Source organism: Stegastes partitus, unplaced genomic scaffold, assembly GCF_000690725.1.
Source record: "Stegastes partitus isolate 25-593 unplaced genomic scaffold, Stegastes_partitus-1.0.2 Scaffold1989, whole genome shotgun sequence".
Lineage (NCBI taxonomy): Eukaryota > Metazoa > Chordata > Actinopteri > Pomacentridae > Stegastes > Stegastes partitus.
Genome location: NW_007579720.1, coordinates 72,223 through 96,408, shown reverse-complemented (window position 1 = coordinate 96,408; position 24,186 = coordinate 72,223). Strand labels below are relative to the sequence as shown.

Here is a 24,186-nt window from a genome sequence, read left to right as displayed (position 1 = left end):
ATTGTCTTGTTATGAAGGTTTTGGAGGTGCATGCATGTCAGCGGTCAGTTGGGCTGAAAAGACGAGTTGATTTAAGGAGAAAGCAAAAGATGAGTTCAGTCTTTTGAAGCTCTTGTGCGTCAGGCCTGTGACATTTGAAACTACACTGCAAGACTTTTACATATAAATGAATATTTGTTTTTCAAGCTGAGGCCAGATGAGTTCACACAGAGCCTCTTAGGGCAAAGTAAGTCTCTGTATTTTGCTGCATAAACAAGTTTAAATCTGACTTTTGTAGCATCATTCCCATTTCCTATAGTGAGGCGTTTGAGGGCAATCAGCAACAACTGGGTTGCCACAACCAATGAGGGGAACAACCTTGATTGCAGATTACGGGTCATTTGGCTATTTGCTTGCTCCTGCTTTTAAAATCCCTTGACAACAACGTACAGATGTTGGCCTGCAGGGAGGACAGCTGGTTTGAGAGAGGGGGTGAAAGAAGCCCATCTATGTCAAACTGGAATCCCTCAACAGAGGTGGAGGTCTGAGGCATCACCTCTCACCTGTTTACAACTCAGTCCTAAGATCTCTCCCCAGGAAGATGATCCCACATCCACACCTCACCACAAAAGACCCTAATGAACCCCATTGTGTCAGGGGGAGCACTAACAACTCACATAACGAGGGGGAGGAGCAACAAACCCCCAATTGAAACCCTCAGGTGTTAATGGCTCCTTAAGGATAGAAGCATCTGGAACTCCCAACTAGTCAGTCAGAGCTGATGAAGCCTCTTGGATGAAACGTCTTCAAGGAACTCAAGCAAGTCCACGATTAAGCTACAAGAACAACCATGACCTGGAGAATCTTCAGGCAGCAAGACACATGCTGAAAATTAGGTTTGCAGGAGGTCTGATGGTGCAATAAAGAAGTCTTGGTAGTTTATTTGGGGGATTATGGCTTTTTATGGCAGTTCTTGCCTCCCTGAATGCAAAAGTTCCACCATAATAATTCTACCATCGCTGCATCCTGTTCTTAGTTCTGCCCAAGATGAAAGAAATATAAACTCACCACCGTTTTTCTCCTTCTACAGCAGAATGACGGTGAAGGGCAGTCAGATCGTTCTAGGCTCAGGCGACGCAAAACTAGTGTTCGTGTAATTAATCTCGGTGCCGCTCGTTGAGGAGGGAGACAAAAGTTGTGCAGGTTTAAATCGTAAAGCCAAACACTGACAGCATAAAACCGCTGATGCTCTTAGCTTTCTTATCCAGCCTGAATCTGCACCTCATCAACGTTTCTCATGTTGTCATGGTTTTCACAGCGCTCTGTGAATGTGTGCAGGGACGAGTGTTGGGGAAGTGTGAGAATCAGATTAGAAGGAGGTCAGGACACGGTGAGGGTTTCTAGCTCTGGTTGAACGCCGGTGTTCAATAATGTAGAAGGACGCTGTGCTTTGGGCTGCTCTTTGGTTTTGGTGTCACTGGGTTTTTAAATGAAGAAAAAAAAAGCATGAGACTCTGATATGATTGTGTGTGTTTGCTTCATGTGATAACTTTCTAGTTAGATCTTTGGTTTGGTTGACTGATAATATCCTTATCAAAATACAAGATATATTTTCCATGAATAGAAGAAATAAGTGATGTTATAGCTGCAATGCACAGTTTGTTTTTTATTATAATTATTATTTTTTAATTTGCTGTGCAATTCTCAATAACAATCCAACCGGTCACTTTGCACTTTTCACTGTGTATATACACATGAACATAAGCTTATTATTATTTTCTTTATTAATTTTATTCCCCTTTTGCACTGTTTGTCAATTTGATTTATTTATTTCTGGTATTTCTATCTCTCTATATATAAATGTATACATTCATATATATTTATTTTATTTCTTGTGTGTTTTATTCCTTATTCTTATTTGTCTTAATTTTTTTGTTTATTGTTTATGACCAATAAAACACCTTGAATCTTTGAATCCTTGAATATTTTTGCTGTGGTAAACCAGCAGAGTGTACATTGATGCATAACTGAAGTTAATGATTAAATGAGATGAACTGGGAGAATTAGGGAGTAAAATGGGAGTTTAAAAACTATTTATATCGCAGACATTTTTTATAGATATCCATGTAGGTTTATTATAGATATTTTATATTTATTCTAATATTAGATCCTGTAATATTTATTCTAATATTAGACAGGTATAATAACTGTACTGGCAAGCTGTTAGAACTAAAACTGTCAGGTGAATTTGTTTATGGTGAACACAATGTAAAGTATTTCTCTACAAGGTCCTCGACTTATTTTAATTATTTTATCTGGTGTTTCCGCACAAACTTATGTTTACTCCAGTGAACACGTATTCATTCATACTGCTGACCTAAAATGTTTTCGTCTGTTTCTTTTTGAGTGTGTTCGTCCCTCAGTGTCTGTGTAACTCTGTCTACTGTCTACATACCAAACGCTCACACTGTTTGTAATGATGCTTGTTCCTGTTAAAAAGCCATCTTTCCTCTTTGTCTGTGTGTCCGCAGGAAACAGTTGAGTATGCCTTCCTCATCATTTTCACAATCGAGACCTTTCTGAAGATCATCGCTTATGGTTTGGTGATGCACCAGAACGCGTACGTGAGAAACGGCTGGAACATGCTGGATTTCGTCATCGTCGTGATCGGGTGAGTCCTCCTGTTAATTACATTTTTATTTTTTTTTTTAAATTCATCGATTGAACATAATTTCTGCTGCCTCGGTGGCCGGTGTACGTCAGCTGATTGCAGTCCAGGTTACAAAGTTTTATTTTTAGTCATGTTTTTAGAGGTTGCGCTTCCATCTTAGCTCGACGGCATCCGAGAGGAGAAGTCAGTGTTAAAGTTGCTTAAGCTTCTGCTCCAAGTGGCCGAGTGCTAATAGAGACCCTCGTACACCCACAGTATATGACCCAGAAAAGACAGAGAGAATAAATCAGAGCTTTACCACCACTGGAGTGAGTCACCATCTCTCCATACTTCATCTCTTCTCCAACACTCCCTCCCGTCTTCCCCTCTCCTCTCGCTGACTGTCTTTCGCTCACACTCTGCCGTCCGGCTCTGCTTTGTCTCTGTTCTTATTACTGCCCCCTTCCATGTTCGAATGCTTTACACCTCCCTACCTCAGTCTGCCCTCATTCCTATCTCCTGCACACTCTGCTCTTGTTATCTTCATCCTTATCTCTCTTTTTCTCCTCTCTCGCTCTTCCTCCTCCTCCTCCTCCTCCTCCTCCTCTCTCTCCTCTGATGCACACAGTCCAGTGGGTAGCTGGGTCAGATCTCTGTCTGTATGCCGCATGCAGGGTTGATCTGCCATCCAGTCAAATGCAAAGACGGCTGCCTCGGCCACGAAGGCTGACTGTTGCTGCTAAATCCCTTAAAATCATCCTGCCGGCATGGCATGTCAACGTGGTCAGTCCACTTTTCCACAAGCAATACGTTTGTTTGTCTTGCGTTTATGAATGACGGTAGGTTTTTAACAGAGGTTAGGTTGGCTTGGATGTAGATTTTTGCTGTCGTGCTCGTCACAGGAAGAAAAACTGTAAAAACAAAGCTTGTGTGGTATGAGATGACACCTCTTTTCTTGATTTCTCTAATTAAAAAAACAAGCAGATAAAAATGTATGTGAAAATTACAGTGGTAGGGAAAGATATGGGTTTTAAAAATGTAAATAAGCTAGTAAGTCATGTAAAAACACAATTAATGAATTTATCAGACAACACAGGAACAAACTTTGAGCTTATAGTTACAACTAGAGGTGAGGAATTGTTAATATTTTTACTGAAAGCAGCTCGCTATTGTGTTTAAATCTGTTCAAACCTGCAAAATAATGTACTTTCTAAGGTGCACTAATGGATAATATTATATTAAGGCTGGATTAAGAATAATTCGTGACCACCAGCTCACAGAAATTGATCACGACTACGTTTCCCTTCAGCTCTGTAGTTTATTGTTTGTTGGTTTCACAGATCACAACTTTACTATTTTGGTACGCTACAGCTTGGCTACAGTAGGCAGCAGTTTCATGAACAAAGTTTTTATAATCGACTGTCCACAACCTGCTCGGAGACAAATGTTCCCCTCAGCAGCTGGTGAAGATGGAAATCTACTGCAGCCAGGAAGAGATGAATCCCATGAAAGCTAACGTAGCTCTGTGTCTGTATGTCGATTTAGACAAAAATATATTCAAATAGCTTTCATGTTTTCTCTTAACACTTGTGGCTGGATTCTGCACAGATTCATAAACCCAAAACTACTTTTTTTTTTTGAAGTTGCAGACATTTCTTTTCCTTCTCAGTGCATCGTAATCACGCCGGCCGATAGGGGGGGACAAACGGGTCTGTTGTCCCGGGCCCAGAGTGGGGTGGGGGGCCCAGAACTGGACCCTCATTGAATTATGGATTTTTTTCCCCAAAGTCTGCAATATTTGAGTTAGAAGTTTTAATTTGTTTTCGTCTGAACTGTCCTTAATATTTTTGGAATCGCCCTCCACCCCCACCTCCAACATAAAATGGTTTGGCCCCTGATCAACATTTGACGTCCTTTTATTGGAAGTTCGGATTTTCCAAAATGTCCGCTCAGCAGAAGTCTGGTGCTCAGAAAAGGAAAAAGAAGAGAAAAAGAGAGGAAGAAAATAGAGACCTTAGAGAGTTGCTTAAAAAATACTGGAAAAAAAGGTGGTGAAACGAAGCTGGAACTAGTAAAGTCAACGTAGAGCGAGGTAAGAAACAGCGGAGCCAACGTTTGTTAGCCTTGTGACGTCATTTGGCTAGCTCTTAATATCCGTTAGCTGCGATAAAAATCCTGACAAAACACGAGATGTTTGACAGAAACGGACGAGTTTAGTGGCTCCGTCAGAGAGGGTGAGACAGAGAGGCCGAGGCGAGAGATCCACCTGCCGTCAGGTAACAGAGATGAGGAGGAAGGGGCCCGCTGGTCCACCAGGGGGGACAGAGTCAGACCACGGATGAGACTGAGAGAGGGAGTCAAAGTGCAGCGGGAGGGGCTTGCTGCCCAGTCGGACAGTCTGAGCAGGATGGATGGAAGAGATGTAAAGAAAGCAGAGTAGAGGAGAATAAGAGGAGGCAAGGTGAGGAGCAGGTGAGGAGAGGAACAGGAGAAGAAGAGCAAAGAAAAGGGGAGATGTGGGTGATGGGGGCGAGGAGGGGTGGCGGGGGCATCTAGTATCATCTTGTCCCGGGCCCAGGGAAGGCTGTCAGCTGGCCTGATCGTAATCATCAGTCAGCAAAGTCATGAATGTTGCTCAAGTTGCAGACACTTACTGTGATGGACTAAACAACTCAAAGAGGGTTCAAGAGACTCAACATAAGAACAAATTAAAGTAATTAAAGACACCAATGGATCCCGCTCATGGCCCTTTGCTGCAAATCCTTCCCCATTCTTTACCCCCACTTTCCTGTCTCTGTCTTCACTGTCCTGTATAATGAAGGCAAAAAGGCCAAAAAATAACTTCACCAAAGTGCTTCTGCTGCATGAGCACTTAAAGTCGTCCACTTCCTGCCAACTTGGATGCTTTTAATTCAGCTCAATTCCTTAACAAAAGTTCCCTCTAAATGTCAGTGATCATGATTAGGACAGTAGTTTAGCTGTACAGGAACATGTCTGTTAGGTTGACCTGTGATTTGCTCTAAATGGGTTTAAACCTGTAGAACCTTCAGCCGAGTCGCTGGGAAACACCGTCTTCACATCACCTCATTCACTGGTAAAGGAAACCTGCTGAATTACTTTTTATAAAAAAAAATAAAAAAGCGCTTCTTCTGAGATTTGTTCAGCAGAAAAGAGGTGTCGATATGTGAAGGAGAGTTTTCTTTTGAGCTCCACTGGATGACTAATGAAACCCCCAGTGGCGGCCGGTCAGTCTTACAGCTGTGACTCAGTAGAACATAAGTCGGAGCAGACTGCGCTTAAAGGCCATCAGAACTCCTTCCAGCGCCGATCGGCAGCTTCATTCACTGCTTTGAGTCCGCGGCTTTGATGTGATGTGTCGAGATGATTTTTCCCTCCTGGCTAGGTGAGGAATGTCTAACCGACTGTAATGAAGTGAGAGATTCGTTCGCTCTGTGGCCGCAGCAGGAAGCGGCTCTTCTGGTGCGTTTGTCGGCTGCATACATAGATTGTGTATTTAAACTGGGCGTTGAGCCAGAGGGACGGAGATGTTGTTATATTATACTTCGCCTGAGCTTCATGCTGAAAGGTTGTTTTTGTCGGTTCTGTATGTAGCAGGTAAGGAGAGAAAATAACTGTTACGTCAGGGCTTAAGAAACACTCTGAGTAAGCGCAGCCTCCCAGTACAGTGTTTATTAACCACTTGTAATCTATTAATATCAACAACAGATTGTATTTATTAAATGTTTTGGAGTCCTAATAATCCAACTGTATCCGGGTGGTTTCAGTATGGTTGGTGGGTGGCTGTAAAGTAAACTGATGATTGTACATTATAGTGTCACGGCTACACGAGGGATCAACGGAGTGGAAAGATTCGAACCAGGAAAGAGTTTAAGTGTCTGAAATGTAAATGAAATAAACGACAGTTTATCAGATGTGGAAAAGGGACGGATACATAAAACATATTTTGACATTTTTGTTAGTTTCTGAAGGTAAAAACTTTTTATTTATTTGGTTTTATGACAGTTTTAAGCATGTTTGGACCTGTTGGTACAACACAACTCATTATTACCTGATGCCTATTTTTAGAAATTAGTAAAAACATCTACACAAAATAACCCAAGACGTTCTTCATTATATGATTATAAAATTAATCATTGGAGATAGTTTTGGAGGATTGGTAAAAATTCTGATCGGTGAAAATCTGTGGAAACAGTGATGCTGTCACAAAATGCACATCTAATACATCACATGAAAAACGGTCTACTGTGCAATAATAAACAAAATAAAGATTTAAAATGATACTGATTATTATTCTGCTGATTTTTTGTGAACTATTTGATCGGTTGTTTGTTTTTAAAGATGAGATAAACCTTCACAGTGTACAAATTTGCAACATTACAGCAAAAGTGTGTCCAAAAATGTCACTAAAAATAAAAAATGAATAAGAAATAACCTTAAACACTGCTGATATGGAACAGATTCTTCATAGGGTAGAAATTCACGTATTGCACAGATTCTGCTGAGTGTGGAAATCTGCACAGGATTGTTCTATATGTAGGAGAACAGGATAATTTCACACAGATTCCTCTGTAAGTATGAAATGCTGATATCGCACACATTCTTGTGTATGTAGAAAAAAAATCTGTAAATATTCATAATGCACACTTGAAGTTCTAATTCTCTGTCGAAGATGACACCTTCAGGTTGATGACTCTCTGAAAAAGAGCTCAAAACTCAAAGATATTCAGACTATTTTGAAATATGACAAATAAAAGCTGCAAATGTTGTCATTGCAGCTAAAACTACTAAATATTTTGCATACCTTTATTTATTTACTTTTTGGTCATTTTAGCATGCAAAATATTTAGCAAATCCTTCTTAAAATTGACTGAAATAACTGATGTTCAAAAAAGTTGCCAGTATTATCAATTTACTGAATACTACTTTAATCTCTACTAGAAGTATATAATATGCAGTTCAGATGCAAACAGACTGTGTATGTTTTCCTGAGCAGACTGATAATGTTAGCCTCTTCCTTTGCTTTCCAACAGACTCTTCAGTGTTGTCTTGGAGCTTTTGACCAAAGAAGAGAAGGGAGACGGTGAAGATGGAGCTGCTGCCCATGCGGCGATGCACGGGCACGGCGGGAAGCCAGGTGGATTGTACGTTAAAGCCCTTAGAGCCTTCCGTGTGCTGCGACCCCTGCGGCTGGTCTCAGGAGTACCCAGTAAGTAGTGATGCCTTTGGAGCTTTGCACCGAGGCAGCCTGAGTTAACCAACGCAGTGCACAAGATCCGCCACATATTTGCTGCTGCTGCTGTATATGTTGTAGGGTTACACATGGCGAGTCCAGATGGTCCATGTGCAGTCCCCGAGGACTGTTTGCTAAAAACATCTATTCAGCATCTCCATCAGCTCCCTGGGGTCGTGTGCTCTGGGTGTAATAACAATACACAGTTACAGTAAACACTTCTGACATGGTTATGAAATATATGGGGGTCTAGATGTACTCATGATATATATGTATATACACACACACACACACACACACACACACGCACACACACAGATATACATGCTGAAGTACATATTTCAGTCCACCTAGATCCATATACAGTTGAAACCAGAAGCATACACACACTGTATAAAAAGACATAAAACCTTTTTTTTTGTCACTATCATTAAATCAGACTGAACTTTTCCTGTTATAGGTCAGCTAGGACTACCAAAATTATTTCTATTTGCTAAACGCCAGAATAATGAGAGAGAGAATTTTTTATTACTTTCTTCAAAGTCAGAAGTTTAAATCCACGAAGATGCCTTCAGACTATTTTGGAAAGCCCAGATGATGATGTCATGGTTTTGGAAGCTTTTGATTGGTTAATTGACAACATGTGAGTTAATTGGAGGCACACCTGTGGATGTATTTTAAGGCACACCTTAAAACACTGCAAGAAATCAGCCAAGATGTCAGGAAGAGAATTGTGGACCTCCACCAGTCTGGTTCATCCTTGGGTACAACTTCCAGATGCCTGAAGGTTCCATGTTCATCTGTTCAAACAGTTCTATCAGTATAACCACCATGGGAATGTCCAGCCATCATAGGCTCAGGAAGGAGACGAGTTCTGTGTCCAGAGATGAAGTGTTCTGGTGGAAATGTGCAAATCAACCCCAGAACAGAAGCTAAAGACCTTGTGAAGATGCTGCTGAAGCTGGTCAGAGAGTCATTATCCACAGTGGAACCAGTCCTGTACCAACATGGGCTGGGAGGCTGCTCAGAGAGGAAGAAGACATCACTCCAGAAGAAACATAGAAAAGACAGATTACAGTTTGTAGATGCACACAGGGACAAAGAGCTTCATTAGTGGAGACATGTCTTGTGGTCTGATGGAACTAAACCTGAACTGTTTGGCCTTCATGACCATCGGTACATCTGGAGGAAAAAGGAGGAAGCTTGAAGCCTGAGAACACCATCCCAGCTGTGGAGCACGGGGGTGGCAGCATCATGCTGTGGAGGGACTGGTGACCTTCACACAATAGATGGCATCATGAGGAAAGAACATGATGTGGAAATATTGAAGGAACATCTCCAGACATCAGCCAGGAAGTTAAAGCTTGGGCACTAGTGGGTCTTCAGATGGACAATGACCCTCAGCATAGCGCCAGATTAGCTACAGAGAGGCTTCAGGACAACAGAGTCAGTGTTGTGGAGTGGCCATCACAAAGCCCTGATCTCCATCCTGGAGAACATTAGTGGAGCAAGGAGACCAACAAACCTGACCCAGTTCCACCAGTTCTGTCGGGAGGAATGGGCCAGAACTCATCAGACTGCTGTGAGAAGCTTGTGGAAGGAAACCCAGAACGTTTGACCCAAGTCATAGAGTTTAAAGGCAACGCTAGCAGATACTGAGGAGATGGATGGAAAGCTCTGACTTTGAAGAAAGTAATAAAAAACTCTCTCTCTCATTTTTCTGGCGTTTAGCAAATAGAAACAAGAACAAACCTGTTATATTCACGTTGAGAATGCAAACCACCAATACTGCTAACAGTTTTTAAATAAATATGCAGTAGCGATGACTACTTTAAATGACCATGAGCCACATACAGGGTTAAACGCTACCATCTGGAGCCACCAGTGTCATTTTATTATTAACAACAGCGACAGAGACCTATAAACCCGGTAGTTTGTGACCGTGTTTTACTGTCCAGTCAGCCACACAGAGTGCAGCCGGTCTTCATATAATGTGTGTGTTTTCCTCTTTGCGCAGGTTTACAGGTGGTGTTGAACTCCATCATCAAAGCCATGGTCCCTCTCCTGCACATTGCCCTCCTGGTCTTGTTTGTCATTATCATCTATGCTATTATCGGCCTGGAGCTTTTCATCGGTAAAATGCATGCAACCTGCTATTTACCTGGCGCAGGTAAGCACTCTCGTCTGGCTTTTACACGTAGAAACAATCCAGCCTCTTGTACGTTGTGCAATCTGTACATTGTGACTGTTGTTTTTATGTCCATGGAGCCGAACTTTAAAAACACACTGATTTTCAACAAACACCGACATTTTAAAGGTCAAACCAGAGCAAAGCTTCGTCTAGCAGTTTTGCTGACCCAGCTGAACAGGAGTACACTTTTCAGTTCATCATAACAGCTTATATGCTTTGAATATTGTACAAATTGACTTCTACACAAAAAAGTTTTAGACTTACTTTTCCCTCATTAGAATTATAGTGTAACAGGGAGTAAAACATGGTGTGTACGTTTTTAGTTGCACCACCTCACAAGAACACTTCTACAGTGAATCACATTCTGTTAACAACAAAGTTAGCGTGGCTGGTTTTCTAGAGCCCAAGTGAAAGGAGGAAATGATGGAATATTACAAGCAATATACAGTCGTGACTTGATAATCTGCCCCTTAACAATCCGAAAGCCTTGCTATCCGACAGGTTTGTAGGAAAAACGAACGGAACCCAAAAAAAACAGCCTTAACATACCGACAGCCTTGGATTCTGACTCTGACGTGACGTTTTATGTCACAAATAAGGATAACGGCGTATTGTCTGACTGAACAATCCCACAGATTTACTTACCTTTGATGGCAACCAACGTGCACAAGCACTCTGGTCAATTAGGCGTGAAATCCAGTGATGCGTAGTGTTCTAATGATATGCGAGTACATCAGTTTGTAAGCGGACATCTCTACATGTGTGGAACACAGGACGGACAGGTTTGGTGCTCTAAAGTTCTTTGAGGTATTAAACAATGTGACATGTTTTGATACCTGAACAGCTATATCAACCTATATATACTGTGATTGTATCGGGCTCATCAATCAGAGAAACAAATTGCTTCAATGCTGTTACATGCCAGACATCAGACGTAAAATTGCATCTACCAAGTTTTCACCAGCGTTCAAGAAGTCCCAGAACACGTCATGTAGTGAGCGACCAAACAAAAAAAGACAGAGATAAGAATCTGTGTCAGTACAAGCTAGAACATCTGAAATGTTTCCAGGGCAGATTGGTACAGTTCATAAAAGACTCTGTGACAATCGGCCAATCAATATTCTAACAGCCATTTTAGAGTTTATGTTTGGGTGTGTGTTTTGGGTGCTGGTTGGTCCACAACAGGGTCTGGTACATTTATGAGTAAGTGATGGGTATGTAGGTGGGAACCTTTGTTACATCAGGTGTTGCTTCAAGGGGTGGAGCACAGACGGTTTTCTGACCGCTTCGCCACGCTACGCTGCGCAGACCACCACTACTGAAGGAAATATGAATGTGTATGCTATAACTTGAATGGACTTTGTGAACTGAAATGGGTGAGCAACATAAAGAAAATTAGTTGCATTATTCCTCCAAGTTCGGACATTGTTTTAATACAAAGCACAGTAGGAGTCGGTTGTGAGCGCGTCAGTTACTTAGCCTTCAGTTACCCATCAAGGTAGCTGTAAGCATTGGGCTTAGCTACTATAAATATCATATACATAGATAGTTTGTTATAACAACTATGAACAATAAATATTAACAACTAATGAGCCTTCAAGCATCAAGCGCTCCTTGTATCTCAACCTCCGTCTTGACAATCCCACAGCCTTGCTATCTGACATAAAAGAAGATTTTACATTTAGTGTCGGATTATTGAGTCACGACTGTATTTCACAACCTAGTTAGTGACTTCCTGTGAAGATGCTGCTCGACTCCGCACCACCGTCTATGAACTCTGCTACATGTGCTGCAGGCAGCGCTGGGTGCGTTGTAAAGAATGGAGCTGCTCTGCTGGACAAAATATGTAATGAAACCATTTTAAATCACCCAAAGCATCTTTCTCTGCATTATGTTCCAAAAAGATTAAGTTTTCGTATCGGTGCATATCAGACAACCCTACTGGTGTAACTATGGTGGCCGATATTGTCTGATATTATCACTCTGTTGAATGGGCTGCACAGTGTAGAGTTTGTTTATCTGTCTGTTCAAAGGCTCTGTTAGGTTTTGTTATGTTACATTAAAAGGGATATGAAATTTTACAAGCCACATCAAATCAGGGATCCTAAACTCAAGCTGCTCTTATTAACGGGGCGGCAGCCGGAACACTCCTTCCAGTAGCAGAAAAATAACTCCTTTGTTCAACTAAAAGCACAGAAACATACAATATTCCACTGCATTACTGCATTTAATACCCAATTTAAGTAAAAGTACAGACATATAATCAGGATATTGTTAAAGCACCAGCAGTACAGATACTTGTTCTGTCGTTAGCTGACTGACACATGACTTTATTATGTCGCTAACACTGATGCATCAGAGTGTAAACACCATTTTACTGCTGATGTAGGAGAAGCTAGTTTCAAACAAGTAGGCCTCATGTTAAATCTGAGGGGTCGTGACATGATTATGGGAAGGAAAATGTCTTTGCAAAATACATATAAATAATGTATAGGTTGAGTAGTTTGTGAAATTAATCCCTGTGAGAAGTTTGGAGGAAAAATATCTCTTTGGTGAACTTACAGACCACGATTATCTTCTAATGTCACCACGAGTTTAATCATTACAGCAGCGTTTTGGGTTTTATAAGCTTATCGCACGTTTATCACATAACTGTAAAAATACATTATTTCTAGTGATGCATGATATTAAAATTTCTGGCCGATATTAAGGTTTTTGATATCGCCAATTATCGATATTACCGATGTCGATGTTTCATTTTTGTTCACATCGAAAAATTAGTATAAGTATGTTTATTAGTGCAGCGCTGCTTCACAGTGCAGTCCTGGACAAGTGCATCTTTTTAAAATCAGAATCCTTTAATGTCATTATACCAAAAAAAGTAAAACGAAATCGGGTGCAATCCCATTCAGGACAAAGAACAACTATAAATTAACAAACTGTGCAGGATAAAAACAAGACATTTGTAGAGCCTACAGATGTATATCAAAAATAAATAAGTGACAATAGGTATAAAATGGGTATGAAAATGTGAGTATTTACAATAGCAGCAAGGAACGGAGGTACCTGAGAAATGCTTGTGGTAGATTACACCTGAGTGCATGATTACACCTACATTTTCTGCTTAAATACTACTACCTCTGCTACAACCATATATCTACTTATATATAAACCGTATATTACTCTGGTCGGTTCAGAAAGAGGTATTTTGGAGAGCTAGTGGCTCTACAGCTTCTGCAGCTGAGACTAACTTGCTAAATGTGAGGGAACAGCCTGTTATTTTACATGCAACATTTGTTAGCCTTGGCGTTTGATGATCTGAAACTGTCTTTCTGCAGATGTGATAGCAGAAGAGGAACCAGCTCCATGTGCGATCTCAGGTCACGGGCGCCAGTGCCCCATCAACGGAACAGAGTGCAGGGAAGGCTGGCAAGGTCCCAACGGTGGCATCACCAACTTTGACAACTTTCTGTTTGCCATGCTGACAGTGTTCCAGTGCATCACCATGGAGGGCTGGACGGACGTGCTGTACTGGGTGAGTCTCTCGCTCTGCCGGCCCACTTCAGGAACCTGTGACTGTCACATGCCTTCAGCTCGACTGTCTCCTCAAATCAGACGCAGCCGTAATGTGACTGACATTCTGATGATGAAGCTGCTGATAATTTCCCGAGGCCACTCTTATCACTCCAATACGATTGATTGCCAAAATGATTGAACGCATTGAGCAGCTCGTCTAACAGAACAAAGTTTTCCTGGCAGTGTCAGCTCTGATTTTCTTACTTGTGTTCTGCTCTTCTTTTCCCACAGTTTCTGTCTTTAACAACCTATTTCGCTCTTTTCTTTCTCCTCACTCTTCCTCTCTCTTTCTCCTCCCTCTGTGGTGGTTGCTTGTTCCTCCAGATGAACGATGCTATGGGCTTTGAGCTTCCATGGGTGTACTTTGTCAGTCTTGTGATCTTCGGCTCCTTTTTCGTTCTTAACCTGGTTTTGGGTGTGTTGAGCGGGTAAGCACCTTCCTCTTTTTGCAGACAGAGACCCTCTGCTTGGTTTGCAGGCCGGAGGTTCTCTGTTTTTGTGTGCCTTTGTGTCTTGTTAACCGGCTACTTTTGGCTCCTGTAGGTCAACGACGCCATCGGATGGGAAACGCCGTGGATTTATTTTGTCAGCCTGATTATACTGGGCTCCTTTTTCGTGTTAAACCTTGTGTTAGGTGTGCTAAGTGGGTAAGAGGCAACTTTTGCAGTGGCTTTTGGTCTGCAGTGTGCAAAGCGTGTATGCCGTGGGTGTTATTGTGCACCGTGGCACTGCTTTCTGTGTTTCCTAGCGTATAAACGAGTGTATTCTATGCGGCAGAGTCTTGACTTTCGAGATGATGCACCAGTAATTGGCGACTCTACATCAGGCCTTCAGCGTAGATTCTTTCCCAGGCGGTCTTCTCTGACCTCTGTTCACGTCAAACTATTACATCCTTTCCACGGCAACTGCAAAGTGAGCATTTCCTTCCCCCTCCCCATCCCCATCCCCGACCCACCCAACCTCCTGAGAGAGAAATTAATCTTATTCCTCGCCCTTCACTCCCTCTGCGCTCCTAAGCTCTCGCAAACCCCAGTTTGCTTTCCCAGCTCTGTGGAGTGGGGGTGGGGTATTACGGCAGAATTAACTCTGGATAGTTGACCAGCCAGGAAAGCTAGATTTTATTATTATTTTTTAAAGGTTAACATCATTATCAAGTCAGGCGCTGTTGCAGACCCTGTTGGCTGCTTCACATGATCTATCTGCAGCAACAATCTAAACACGATGCTAATTTGCTGGCCACACACGTCGTCGTGTATATATATTTTTTAAAATCCCCAGACAGTGATAGAATTCTCATTCATTTGCATTTTTCATTATGGCAGCTTAAATCCATAATTTTTCTAACAATATCCCGCCGTGCGCCGTGCGTATTTACCTCCCGCCTCATCAACCCTTAGTAGCTGGCACACTCGTCCTCTTATATAATCTATAAATTGAGATGCTGTGCAAATGTTGCATGTCTCTTGAAACCATCTGTCTACCTAAATTGCCTTTTCTGTATGATTAAGATGCTCGGCTGAAGGATACGCTACTGTACTGTCGGGATCTAAATATAGTCCCGTGTTGTCTCTTAAAGGTGTACATCTCCCTCCAGTGGCTAGAGTTCAGAAAAACACACCAGGCATGTGACTGAAGTAGTGAATAGACAGGAAATCAGTATACAGGGAAAGATGTCCAGGGGTGATTTAGAAGGGAACGACAGATTTTCGTGTGGTGGAAAAAAAAAAAGTGTTTGCTGTGAAAGATCTTTTGCTTGTGTGTGTTTTTGGTAATTCATGCACTCCTATGTGTTTGTATGTGTTTGTGCTTTTTTTTTTTTTTCGTCTACGTGTGCTTTTCCAAAACCCAGAGAGTTCTCCAAGGAGAGAGAAAAGGCCAAAGCTCGTGGAGACTTCCAGAAGCTGCGCGAGAAGCAGCAGCTGGAGGAGGACCTGAAGGGTTACCTGGACTGGATCACTCAGGCCGAAGACATCGACCCGGACAACGAGGACGAGGCCGACGAGGAGAGCAAGCGCAACCGTAAGCGCCTTCTCCCAGCTTCCCTCTAGCAGTAAACGCCGTCACAAGAGCCCTTCAAGTGCGGCAAACTGATCTCTGCCACGTCGAGAAAATTATCCGGCAGCGTGTTTTATTGTTGCCTTGAGAGGGTTGTAATTTCTGCAGATATAATTAGGTCTACTTTTTATATAATCGTGAAATAAAGGACTTTCTACTCCAGACCTTTATAATGTGTTACAGTGGGTGTTCTGTGAAAAAAAAGGCAAACAGAGGGGGTTGAAGCTAAAAGGAGAAATATTTATTCCAGATCGCAGTCTTACAGCACAACAGCAGCTTTTCCTTGGACTGTGTTCTTGTGCCTGTTTGGTGTTCTATTTTTCTTATTGCCCCAGATTCAATTAGATATCTAGCACAGATACAGTGTGTATTAATTAGAGGGGGGAAAAAAGTGATTATTACCTTAAACATTTCTCCTTTTTTTCGCCCTGTAATTTTGCATCAATCATGCAGGAAGAAGAACTTCAATCGTAGCTTATTGCAATTCAGGCAATTCACCTCAATTGGGTCCGATTTCAATACAACTTTTCAAAAGCCACCTTGGGAATTAGAGTGGATGTAGGCAGTTTGATCAAACGTAGCACGAGGAAAAGGTCAGTCACGCAACAGTAATTGCAAATGGCTCTTGGGATGTGTTAAACAGTGCAGTTAAAGGGGTAACAAAACATAATTACCAACAATGTTTGTGCCATAACCAATTTCAACAAATTGGGAATCGTGCACACACACGTATTGACAAAGAACCAGTCCCTAGAGGTGTTGGGTTTGAACACATGAGAAGTGTTTAACGCTGAATGTACAGACAGGTTTTTATCTCCACCCTCGGCGTATGTCGCTGATGGAAGTGGAGCACGCTGTAAGTACCACTGGAGTTTATCTGAGACGGAGAAAAAAAAGAGGGGGGGGGGGAGAAAAAAAAAAATAACATATTACTTGAGCAGTAGAAAAACTCTTAATCCAAATCCTCTTTATATAAGCAGCACACATGATACAGAACAGAGAACCTGCAGCTGCCTCACCTTATAGTTGGAGCGTTTTTTTAGTTTTTTGTGTGTGCTCATTACGATCCCCCACATTTTTGTTTTTATATATATATATGTGTACTTCATCTGTATTCTCTCCTTACCTGTCTTTCCCTCTGGTCACGTTTTACTCCCCAGTAGCAACATTACACCATGTATTTGCCATAAAATGAGAAACGTTTGGAGGAGGAAGGTCCATGCCGCTTTTCCTCCGCATCCATCCCGGCTTTCGGTGTGTGTCGACGGTACACGGGCCCCTATGAACATGTCGACATGTAAATGCTTTAATTTGCACTGTGGCATGTGAGTACAGGGCCCGGTCACCTGCAGAGGCTTCCTTTGACTAACAGCTCTCCGTGTTGTTCTTCTGCCCTCCTCAGTGTCTGCAGCCCGTGTGGCTCCTGCTGCTCTTGTCGTTGTCGAATATTGATATTTTGAAATACTGTTGTTGTCCTGTGGTGCTTGTTGTCTGCTCTGACCCATTTTGATAGCAGCCCATTCTCGCCCCCATGTCCCTCTGCTGTGCCGTTGTGTCTGAATGCATGGGCTTGCATGCATTACACATGAAGGGGTGACTCTGGCTGACCTTACCGAGAAGAAGAAAGGAAGGTTTGGGTGGTTCAGCCAGTCGTCCGACACTCATGGTAAATCCTGTGGTTTCCCTCCTGTGTTCTCTAGCTTTTGTGTGTTGTTGTTTGTGTGCATGTGAACATGTAGGTTCTATGCTAAAATTGATCTAATGCAAAAAAAAAAGAAGCAGACATTTTCACAAAATAAGTAGATTGTATGTTTTGTAATTTTAAGAAAGATGAACATTTAAATTTATTTTATATTATAATAGATTAGTAGCTGACATTCTGGTGAGTGTCTGACTCTGTGTGTTTGTGTACATGTGCAGCCTAAAGAGTTATCTCATCACTCTGTGCTTTACTATTGTGTTTTACCCGTCGTGTCCACACATCACAGCCACTTTTAGTTTCTCTCCTTTATTTTCCGTCCCTGGTTTTTCTTCCACTACATAGAAAAGGCTTATCTTTTACTCATTAAACGAGTCTGACGCGGACTAGAAATACAGCTGCGTTCGGTAGCAGCCTCACCCTGTTTCCTTCCCGTGTCCCATTTCAAAAGCTGGGGCTCAGTATGAATATAGGAAACAGGGCTAAACCCAGATCACTACTCCAGCAGTCAGCACTATTTTCAGAGCTGAGAGCTGTCCGACCGCTCAGGAATCAAAGCCAACACGTCTACATAAGCTAAGCAGCGGCACACACCACGTTCCCTCATACGAGTTAAAGCACTGAGACATTTCACACAGTTAATCATCATCTGTCTGCACAGACAGTCTTCCCAAAGCGCTGGCAGTACTTTGAGTGTAGCATTTCAGAGACAGTTTTAAGAGCTCTGTCCTCCTCCCTCGGCTCCCTTCTTCCCTCTGCTCCTCATTGTCTGCATCAGTCAGCTCATAGAGCAGCTGTCCACTCGCCTGTCCTGTGTCAGCTCCCTTTCAGCACTTGGTAAATGATACTGATGATGACAGTGATGCACAGCCGCGGCACTTAGCTCCTTCCTTTCTGTGAGGTGGTTTTGTATTTGCAGTGTAGCTTTGGAGATTAAACCCAGCGTCACACAATTCAGATGGTAGCTTTTGCTGATTTCTATTTAGTTTTTCTTCCTTTTTTTCCCCTGAAATTCTACAAACAATGTGATGCAGACAGGCTCTATTTTACACCGCTTCACACTTCTCCTCACTGGGATGCGTCGTGTTGTGCCTCTCAGAAGAATCTTCTGCCACTGCAAAAAACGCATGTGATTATATTTTGGGTAAACGTGTGCTTTATTTGCTGCCGCAGCGAGCGTTCCAGCCAGCGAAACGGAGTCTGTGAACACCGAGAATCAGAACGGGGAGGATGAAAAGACACCATGCTGCGGACCTCTGTGGTGAGAACCTACACCACAAACCTTTTGGATAAGCAGGACCACTGTCATGACATCACATCTCAGTACATCAGATCGTGGTCCCCCTCTGGTGTGGCTGAGTCAAACACCAGTCTGTCCCTTCACAGGCCTTCAAAGCACAGCCACTGACACATTTTCCTCTCTGAATGCTTTCTTTTCATTTGTGGTTAAAGTAAACTGGTTTCCTGCTATCAGTCAACCCCACTAACCAGTCAACCTTCCCAGCAAATCTCTAGCTGCCTTTATAAACTTTGACTTCTTCTTTCTTTCAGTCAAAAAATTTCCAAGTCAAAGTTCAGGTCAGTATATTTGTGTACTTGTGTCTGGTCGTAGTGCATAAAGCTGTTACTGTAAGGTCTGCGCCTGCATCGGATTATAAAGATGTTTGTATGCTTGGCTTTCATTTTGCTGTATTTTAATGAGCCCTTACTGGGAATGATAAATGAACAGCTTTTATAAAGTCAGCATGTACCGTAAGGTATTTTTAGAGAATGGCCTTACACAGGATTTTTCAGCTCATTTACTGTACCGTATGACTTGCAAAAAAAAAATGTATTGATGCAGTTCCCTCGTGGCTCCTATCCCACACTTTACTGCATTCTTCTTATCCATGGACACAAACTTTAGAAATTTCCTTAGAAACATAGAAATGATGTACAGACGGGTGACAAATTAAAGGAAAAACCAACATAGCAGGTCCTGTTAAGCCTCTACAAATCTCTGGAAGTCTCCTGGAGGAATTAACATCATTCTTCCAAAGAATCTTCCCGCCTTCGGTGTTTTGCTGATGGAGGTAAAAAAAGAAAAGCGCCGTTTAACACGTGGGTCCAAAATCTTCCAAAGATGTTGAAGTCTGGTTACTGTGAAGATAATAAAAGGTGATTCACATGATTTTCATAACTATTAAACTGTTCAGGAACTCCTTGTTTCCTCTGGATGGGGACGTTGTCATCTTAGAAGAGTCCAGGCCCGTTTCAGTCTGAACAGCCTCATACTGATTCGCAGTGACACGTCTCCTGAAAGGAATCGAACAATGCTCATGTAACCAGATCTTCTTACCACAGCGGTCCAAGGTTTAGGGCTTTCCTTTAATTTGTCACCTAGCTGTATCTGTACCATACAGGCTTCATTCTGATTCGTTCTCTCCCCCTTGCAGCCGGCGCTGGCGCCGCATGAACAGATTTTGCCGCAGGAAGTGCCGGTTGGCCGTCAAGTCGGTGCCTTTCTATTGGCTGGTCATCATCCTGGTGTTCCTCAACACTCTCACCATATCATCAGAGCATTACAACCAGCCTCTGTGGCTGACGCAAGTGCAGGGTACGTGGTGCATGAAAGAACGTGATCATTATTATTACCATGTTTGAATTTGTGTCCGTTTGTCAGGGAGTAGGATGTCTCAAAACCTGAAAAGCTAATTTTGAAGTAAGTAGATAGAAATCTCTATTTTTTGAAAGGGTTTTTTCCAAGATGGGGCTGGTGAGGTCGTACCTGCTATTTGCTTTATTTATTTGATTATTTATGTGTATAAATACATAAAGTACACATACTTCTTTAACACTTTTTAAATTTTTTTTTTAATTGAAACTGGATTCTGGTACAAAAGACATTTCACTGCACGTTGTATTAGTGTGTATGTGACAAATAAAGCTGATCTTCATCACCTTGTATAACATTTTCACTATTTTCTCATGAAATACTGCAGCTACTTCCATAAAAATGGGCCACATATCTCATATTTTCTATTATGTTGTGTACTTTGAGGGAGTCCCAGGATCAGATGGAGGTTAAGTTAAATTACAGAAACTTAAAATATGGATATGGACACAATGAAAACCTCATTTAGACTCTAAACTGAAGAAAACAAGAAAACATGTTTTATTTATTTGCGCAAACCCTTTTTACCCTTCTTTTACAAAATATGGTAATAGAGTAATGAATGTAGTTGTGCAGCCTTGGCAGAGGTTTGCAATATGTTCATTTTGAAACCACTGATGATTCTGTGCTGCCAAATTATTTACATCTTCTGTAGCTAAATAAATTTCAGCATCATCTCATGTGTCATCATAAACATTGTAGCTCTCTTTCCATTTGTTTTGCATGGTTTTAATGCCTTTCAGATGTGGCCAACAAGGTGCTGCTCGCTCTGTTCACATGTGAAATGCTGGTGAAGATGTACAGTCTGGGGCTTCAGGCCTACTTCGTGTCGCTGTTCAACCGCTTCGACTGCTTCGTGGTGTGTGGAGGAATCACCGAAACCATTCTGGTCGAGCTGGAAATCATGTCTCCTCTCGGCATCTCTGTGTTCCGCTGCGTCCGCCTGCTGAGGATCTTCAAGGTGACTCGGTAAGTCGCCGCCACGCTGCGCGAGCATGCACGTGTTCACAGCACAGGATGTGTTCGATTCATCTCCTGTCTGTCCTGGTCAACCTTTCTTCATTAGACACTGGCAGTCTCTCAGTAACCTGGTGGCGTCTCTGCTCAACTCCATGAAGTCCATCGCTTCCCTGCTGCTGCTGCTCTTCCTCTTCATCATCATCTTCTCCCTGCTGGGCATGCAGGTGTTTGGTGGGAAGTTCAACTTTGATGAGACCCAGACAAAGAGGAGCACCTTCGACAACTTTCCCCAAGCGCTCCTCACCGTGTTTCAGGTACGAACAGCGGGGTTTCAGATAATGACGTTAGAGATTCATGGACGACAGGAGCGAGGCGTTTTTATCAGCTTCATCCAAGCAGATAGAAGAAGTTTGGAGTTAGGTTTTATTCACTGTTGAAGACAAAGGAGAAGAGGAACAGAACGAGATCAATACAAAATTATAAAAACAAATCATATGACTCAACATTTTAATTATTATTTCATTAAAAAGATACCATCTGCCTTGATACCATTATCATTAGAGTTACTATTAGAAGTTCTGTTTTCATAATAATCCAAGGATTCCAGCTCACATTCACGTTTGCAGTACAAAATTTGTACTCAGGTCCCGTTTTTTTTTTTTTTTTTTTAAGAAAAAGCCTCATAAATAATAAGTACAATAAAACAAGAGCAAAATATAAGTAAAACACAGCAATAGAGTGCAGTAAACAATATAAACATTAGAGTAGAAAAGCCACAATTAGTTGTGTTTAGCACTAAGATTGTAATATTGCATGTGGTTGGTTAAAATATTGCACATATATGGATAAAGTGTTTAATAGATGCAATACAACAGATTTTTGAAGGCATTCTCTGAATAAAATGTGTGCGAAACAAAAAGTCTTAAGATCTTGCAAAAATGACAAAAGGTCTATAAAAAGACATTCTCTAACTGTGTGTAAGAGACTCTCCAAAAGTTAACAGCAGGATAAAAACATCATATATTTGGAAATAATCAATACTAGCATCAGCCACATAACTCTGACCAGTTGGTAAATTCAGTTCCGGTCCTAAAACGTGGACGTGTAGTTGCCCTTAGATTCTTTTGAGCTCTGTTCTCTGCATGACTTTTGCTCAAAGTTCCTAAATTCGGTGGCCTCAGTGTCAAAGTACAGTTCATATAAATGTCAGTAGAGTTGGTTCTTTTGACCGTGTTCAACATCCCGCTCTTCAGTTTCTATTCTCTCCACAGTGTGAGAAAGTTGCTGCTAGTTTTATGTTTGATTCTATTGTTGGGTCTCCCACAAAACCGATACTGTGATCCGCTCAGATCCTGACTGGTGAAGACTGGAACGCCGTTATGTACGATGGGATCATGGCGTACGGAGGCCCGTCCTCCTCTGGGATGATCGTGTGCTTCTACTTCATCATCCTCTTCATCTGTGGAAACTGTATCCGCTCACAGCCACAAACCTGCAGCTGCTCCACACGTCCCAGTAGCTTTTAATTCATTTGTATACACGGCTATTTTTATTAATGAGCATTATTCTAGTTTATTATAGCTTTAGAGGAAGAGTTGTTCTTTAGTGTGATTTTTAATTGATTTGATAGATTTTATTTATTTATTACTATTTTTAGAACAAATTTTATTTATTGATCTCTATTTATTCTCATTTATTCTCTCTATTTATTCACGTATTTAAATAGTCTATTCAGTGTATCATTAATTATTTCATTTTTAAAAATTATTTTATTATTCTGTTTTCAAATTTTAACTTCATTTTTATTTATAGATATTTTATTTTATTTTATTTTATTTTATTTTATTTTATTTTATTTTATTTTATTTTATTTTATTTTATTTTATTTTATTTTATTTTATTTTATTTTATTTTATTTTATCATTGCATTATTTATGACAGCATTTCTTCAGTCCCCCAGTCATGTATAACATGATGTTGGGCTGCGGTGGGGATAATGTTTTACTGTATTTTTATTCCTTTTGTCTTTATAAGAAGTGCCATATAAATAAACCCTGACTGAGTGATTACTGAACACGCTGCTCAGATATCCTCCTGAATGTCTTCTTGGCTATCGCTGTGGACAACTTGGCCGATGCAGAGTCTCTCAACACGGACGAAGGAGACAAAAAAGGGTGACGGCTTGATCTTTCTATACATCTCTCAAACATGATGTTAAATATTCGTACTAAATGTTCAGATGGACGCTCAAACTTCATTCTGCAATTCATAGAAACACCTCTGTTTGTTACAGGGACAAAAAGGATGACGAGAAAGACGAAAAGGTATTTTTTAATTTCTCTCAAAAGCTCTGAAGTAGCTTCTCCTTGCAGTTTGAAGTTCACTCTGACACACATTTCACATTTTCTGCTTTCCTGTAAGGAGGAGGAGGAGGAAATTGACGACACTGCAGCAGAGGAGGAGGATCCAGAAGTTCCATCGGGGCCTCGGCCGGTCATCTCTGACCTGGTAAAGAAGGAGAAGATCACTCCGATCCCGGAGGGAAGTGCCTTCTTCATCTTCAGCAGCACAAACCCGTAAGACACATCCGCACCACATACTGCACTAAAGCAGGCTGTGTCCTATATCACATCTCTGCCTCTGTTCTCCTCCAGGGTTCGTGTGTTTTGCCACAAACTCATCAATCATCACATCTTCACCAACCTCATCCTGGTCTTCATCATGCTCAGCTCCGTCTCGCTCGCCGCTGAGGATCCGATCCGAAACTTCTCCGCTCGCAATATTGTAAGTTTGCAAACCTTCCACAGAAATGTGTTGATAACTTTAAAGAAATACTAAAACCATAAGGACACAGTAACTGTAAATCACTTTCTTTTTTAGTAATATTTCTGGACTACCTTCAGATGTCTTTGAATGACCATACTTTTGGTTTTGCATGTTTTAGCCCATTTACTGTCATTCCCATTCTTAATGTAACTACTGACCATTTTGCAGAGCATACCCTGCAGGTTATACGCTGATTTTTGAATTCATGATGTTACAGTAGCGCTGAAATAAATACAAAGACAAAGATAAAAAGACAAAAGCGACTTGACGACACCTGCTCTGGATGTCAAACGTGTTTTTAGCACAGATCAGAACAAGCGAAGCGACAAACAAAGAGTGCATTTAC

The 24,186-nt window shown here is 41.5% G+C and overlaps 1 protein-coding gene across 1 annotated transcript in view; it reads left to right on the top strand.

Moving 5' to 3' along the window:
• The first annotated feature begins 2,585 nt into the window (after positions 1-2,585).
• cacna1da (calcium channel, voltage-dependent, L type, alpha 1D subunit, a) overlaps positions 2,586-24,186 on the top strand; it is a 43,316-nt gene continuing 21,715 nt past the window's right edge. The window contains exons 1-17 of the mRNA XM_008303361.1: positions 2,586-2,650; positions 7,681-7,856; positions 9,898-10,050; positions 13,410-13,606; positions 13,972-14,075; positions 15,497-15,666; positions 17,294-17,368; positions 18,575-18,662; positions 18,953-18,979; positions 19,837-19,997; positions 20,798-21,023; positions 21,121-21,328; positions 22,364-22,484; positions 23,101-23,188; positions 23,308-23,338; positions 23,436-23,590; positions 23,669-23,798. Of these exons, the coding sequence (XP_008301583.1) occupies positions 2,586-2,650; positions 7,681-7,856; positions 9,898-10,050; positions 13,410-13,606; positions 13,972-14,075; positions 15,497-15,666; positions 17,294-17,368; positions 18,575-18,662; positions 18,953-18,979; positions 19,837-19,997; positions 20,798-21,023; positions 21,121-21,328; positions 22,364-22,484; positions 23,101-23,188; positions 23,308-23,338; positions 23,436-23,590; positions 23,669-23,798 (2,175 nt within the window). The remainder of the gene's footprint in view (positions 2,651-7,680; positions 7,857-9,897; positions 10,051-13,409; positions 13,607-13,971; positions 14,076-15,496; positions 15,667-17,293; positions 17,369-18,574; positions 18,663-18,952; positions 18,980-19,836; positions 19,998-20,797; positions 21,024-21,120; positions 21,329-22,363; positions 22,485-23,100; positions 23,189-23,307; positions 23,339-23,435; positions 23,591-23,668; positions 23,799-24,186) is intronic.